This window comes from Medicago truncatula, chromosome 8, assembly GCF_003473485.1.
Source record: "Medicago truncatula cultivar Jemalong A17 chromosome 8, MtrunA17r5.0-ANR, whole genome shotgun sequence".
NCBI classification, from domain to species: domain Eukaryota; kingdom Viridiplantae; phylum Streptophyta; class Magnoliopsida; order Fabales; family Fabaceae; genus Medicago; species Medicago truncatula.
In genome coordinates this window covers 25655068-25659551 of record NC_053049.1, presented here as the reverse complement: position 1 = coordinate 25659551, position 4484 = coordinate 25655068, and the positions used below count along the sequence as shown (strand labels likewise).

General features: G+C 32.4%; 1 protein-coding gene across 2 annotated transcripts; it reads right to left on the bottom strand.

Annotated features, from left to right (window-relative positions):
- Positions 1–760: 760 nt before the first annotated feature.
- Positions 761–3173, bottom strand: LOC25502615 (F-box/FBD/LRR-repeat protein At1g80470). Of its 2 annotated transcripts, XM_039828642.1 has the most exons (5): positions 3063–3173; positions 2311–2820; positions 1841–2100; positions 1518–1690; positions 761–1016 (listed from the first exon to the last, which is right to left on the bottom strand). In XM_039828642.1, exons 2-4 carry the CDS (start codon positions 2783–2785, stop codon positions 1526–1528), a joined length of 900 nt encoding a protein of 299 aa, XP_039684576.1. In that variant the 5' UTR covers positions 2786–2820; positions 3063–3173; the 3' UTR covers positions 761–1016; positions 1518–1525. The 2 variants fall into 2 exon arrangements, with proteins under 2 accessions (XP_039684576.1, XP_013445617.2); XM_013590163.3 differs by having other exon boundaries at positions 1841–2820.
- Positions 3174–4484: the final 1311 nt, after the last annotated feature.

Here is a 4484-nt window from a genome sequence, read left to right as displayed (position 1 = left end):
GCACAGAAGCAGTTACTTCTATGGCGTTTGACACATTGGCGCCATTAACTGACGCTTGGGTTGATTGTTCTTGCGTAGTTTGAAGCCTACTTTGTGTGTTAGATGCGGAAGCATTATTGGTATTTAGACGAGCCATTTCATAAAAGGCTTTACCACTTCTTAAACGCTTTACCACTTCTTAAACGCATACACATATGAAATTTTCAGAAATTTTTATGCCAAAACAAACACACCAACCAACATAATTAAAAACTTTCTAAATTAAATTTATTAATAGATTTTCACAAAAAAGGTCCCACCGGACGTGCTAATTTTTTACCAGTGTTTTTCGTAAACAAGTGCTAGTTTTAGATTAATTGCTTGCAGGATCAAACTAGAAATCCTATAACATTTTTTTAACACTCTTCATGTGACAAATTCAAATGTTGATTCTATTTGGATTGACTTTTTTTTGGTCAAGGGCTGACTTTTTTTTAATTAAGCTTTTGAAAAAAAGTTTATGCAAATAAATAAGTTTTTATTTTAATTCAAAAGTTCGCATTAATTAAAATTCCATCTTTATAAATTGTTTTTTCATAAACTATATTGACAAGTTTATGAATAATACATAAATACTTATATATTTGCATGAGCTTTTTCCGTAAACTCAAAACTAAGTCAATCCAAGCGACTCTTTCTTAGAATTTTCTTTGAGTGGTTCTTGCGGTTTGTTTTAAATTTTAACTTTTCGAAATAGCGTCACACCTCAAAATGGCTTTGATCGGCTCGAATAATTAGTATTTTAGCTCGAACTATAGTTTTGATTTTACATGTAACACAACAAGATGGAAATCACGATTTCTAGGTAGAAATAATAATTTAGTTTGGAATATTTTATCAAACAACAATCTAAAAAAATAATTTAGTTTGGAAGAGTAAGAAAGAAGAAAAAAAACTTGGAATAACTGGCACCACCATAGTCCTCAAGAGTCTTGCTCTATCCATCTGCCACTATAAGCCTTGCACCAAACCCTAACCTGCATATCAAACAAAACTAAGAATAAATAACTTTTTTTATGAATGGAAAAAGGGCAAAACCACACTACCAAGTAAGCTAGAAAGAAGAAAAAAATTAACTTGTTCATACATTTTAGTCTTCTTCTAATTTTCTGTGAATAGAATAAGAGTGACAAACAAGGAAAACAGATGACTCTTGTTGTTTACACCAAAATAAATCATTTTTTCTCATTACTATTTATTTCATTATTTTCTCGTCAATGCTTATCATGCGTAAACAATCATCGAGTGTGTCACAAAATAGAATGGAGTGTGTATTCTGTTGGTAATGTCAAGGGCCAAACTAACAAGCGAAAGACATATTCGATGAACAAATTAATTAAAAAAGATACATCTTGGGATCAAACTGACAACGAAATGCATATCCAAATTTATTTATTTTTTTGGTAATATTGATACATAATAAAGAACTGAAATAGTTGTTTACTCGCTAATAACTCAATCAGTGCAGAAAATTATACCTAAACAGTTAACCCTTCCGAATGATATCAACTTTGGCGGGTGGAGAATTTCGAAGTAGGATCTTCACAATTTTTCTTACTTTCCCATTAGATATGTCGTCATTTGATTTCAATTCCACTTTCAATGACTTCAATCTAACAAAGCAAGGAGGTTGAGCACCCATTTTGAGAATCTACATAAAAAGAGTTAATTGGATACATTCTAATGAATGAATATTTGAAAGAAAAGATTGATTGTTTAATGGGAAGTTTTTGGCATAAGGATGGATCTTTCATAAGAAACATCAAAAATAAAGAGGAGAAAAGATTTTAAAGTAACTTACACATAGTATCTCAACAAGGGTTTTAAAATGAAGTGTCATTATCTTAACATTAGCAAGTAATTGCAACCAACTAATCATGATGGAATCTTCACACGGTCTGTAAGGATAAGTGTAATCAATATTTACTTCTTCTAGAAAGGGTAGACCGTGTGTAGAGGGTGCTTCGAAAGTAGGACGACCACTGGCAGTAAGAGAAGTAAGTTTTGGAGTACAAAGCACAACGTTGTAATTGTGAGCTTCATCGTACACGTAGTTACTACCTACGGTCAAACTAGAAACATTAGAATTGGATATACATAGCACTTGTGCATTTTCCTGTAAATAACAACAAATAATGACCAATGTATCCAACATGTTACAGGCTGAAAAGGGCTCAGCACGGCCATCATCACTAGTAGTGAAAGTGAGACACCGAAGATGCAAGGTTTTTAATGATGGCAAGTTCAACAATTTTGGTATTGTTGTCTTACCACTATTTGAGCCATATATCTGCCAAAAGCCAAGCTTAAGATATGTCAAAGAACGACTGTAAAATATGGAAGGGGGCAATTCAAGATCACTAATTTTCCTTATTCTGGCATAGACTGTGAGTTGCTGCATATTATGTGACGATGCAGCATATCTCATGACCTCTAGGAGTGTAGTTTTAGGCTCAAAATCTATGCAATCCTCGTGCTCAAAATCTAGGCTATGAAGGGGAATATAGTGGTTGCGACCAGACAAAATCTGGGACACAAATTTGCAGAACATATCACTATTGTCAGGGTAGGAATGATGGAACTTTAGATTGGTGAGATGTTTCCAAAGGTCCTTCCATCGTTTAGACAGAACGCAGGTCTGAACAGATTGTTTTATGTTCATAGATTCAATGATATGAAGAAGGACATGGTCAGGAAGGTCACTGAGTCTGTCTGTGTCTACAACGCGTTTATTTTGTCTTTCCATCTTCAATACTCCTTTGTTTCTTTATCTTCGGTAACCTAACAAAGTTCCACGAATAAGTAAAACATGATAACAAAAACACCATCAATAATAAATTATAACAACACAAATACTTGTGAAACTCACTTGTTTTTAAATCATATATCTAAAATCGCTATTGTTTCAAAAAATCAAGAAACAGAAGTGCATAGATTACTACTAGTAATAGAGAAAAAGAATTCAATCTTCAAAAGCAACCATAAAGAAATGAAATTAAAGATACGAAATAACAGTTTCTCACCTTCAATTATCGGACGGATGGATGATCCAGTCGCCAGTCGGTGTCTCTGCTTTTTTGGTACGGCGGTATGTGAGAGAGAGAAGTTGCGCAATGTTATACTTCCCTTCAAAAAAAAATTGTATAATGTTGTACGCGTGCGCTCTTTGTTTTTTTTTATTTTTAAAGAAGTTTGTTTTCTTTATTTATTTTAGGTTTAAATCCACTTTTTACCTCCTAAGTTTGCAAAAGTTGCAAAAATAGAAGTACTATGAGTATTTAAGAGTATTTAACATATGTTGTGAGTTGATCTTGGGATAGAAATGAAAGTTGTTATTAAGTTATAGATTTACAGAGAGCCTGAATTAAATAATTAATGATTGTTGGTTAGTTTAAGATATTTATATAAGATGTTTAAGTTGATGTTGATTATCATTTGATGTTGTTATATCTTGAGATGTTTACGTGCTGCCTATGTTGTTGTTGTTGGTTATGTGAAATATTTATATACCTTATGTGGAAAATGAATGATATTTAAGTTGTTGATGTTCTTCATTAATATTGTTATGTTGTGAATTGTTTGTACTGTTTCTGTTGCTGTTGCATATTGATCAAATTGCAGGTGTTGGTCTAAGTTGTAAAGTTGTAAGTTGTCTTTCCAAAGTATTGGAGTCTTAAGTTGTTAATGTTGTCTAAGTTGTTGAAGTCGTAGTTGAAGCTGTTGTTGATGACTGTTTATGTTCAGGTGTTTTGTGAGAGGTGGTGTACTCTTACGTTGTTGTTTATAAGAGGTGGTGTACTCTTATGTTGTTGTTCTATAAGAGGTGGTGTACTCTTACATTGTTGTTTTATAAGAGGTGATGTACTCTTACGTTGTCGTATTATAAGAGGTGGTGTACTCTCACGTAGCTGTATTGTTAGGTTGACGATGTCGTCGTTGAATCGTTGAAGTTGTTGTTGATGATAAACCATGGAATATTAATGATTATGTTGTGTTTATATTATTATAAGATGATGAATATGTTGTATAAGATGATGATTATGTTGTTGTGTATATTTGTTATGAGTTAATGAAGATTAAAAGTGGATTGGACTATTTTTTTTTTTGTTACTATGGATTGGACTATTAATGAAGCACTATATGAAGAATTATTATTATTAATTAATAATGTTTATGTTGTTACATTTAATTGTTGAATTATATGCTTAATATTATTGAATGTGAAATCTCACCCTTTCTGCTTGGAAATGTTGCTCTTCGTATGAGTAACTTGCAGGTGATCGAGTTTAAGCTACTGTTAGATTGCTCTCGTGAGTGGATTTTTCCGCACATGTATCTTAGGTGCTCTGATATGTAGCTGGATGGGAAATATTTTCGTTGTATTCATCATTCCTTATGTATCATTATGAACCTGTTGGTATTTTTGGATTAAATCTTTAAGATAA

Excerpts from the sequence above, each read along its gene's own strand:
- LOC25502615 (XM_013590163.3), bottom strand. The coding sequence starts at position 2,785 with ATGGAAAGACAAAATAAACGCGTTGTAGACACAGACAGACTCAGTGAC. Across the intron at positions 1,691-1,840 it reads CCCTTGTTGAGATACTATGT|ATTCTCAAAATGGGTGCTCA; the intron begins GTAAGTTACTTT and ends CTTTTTATGTAG.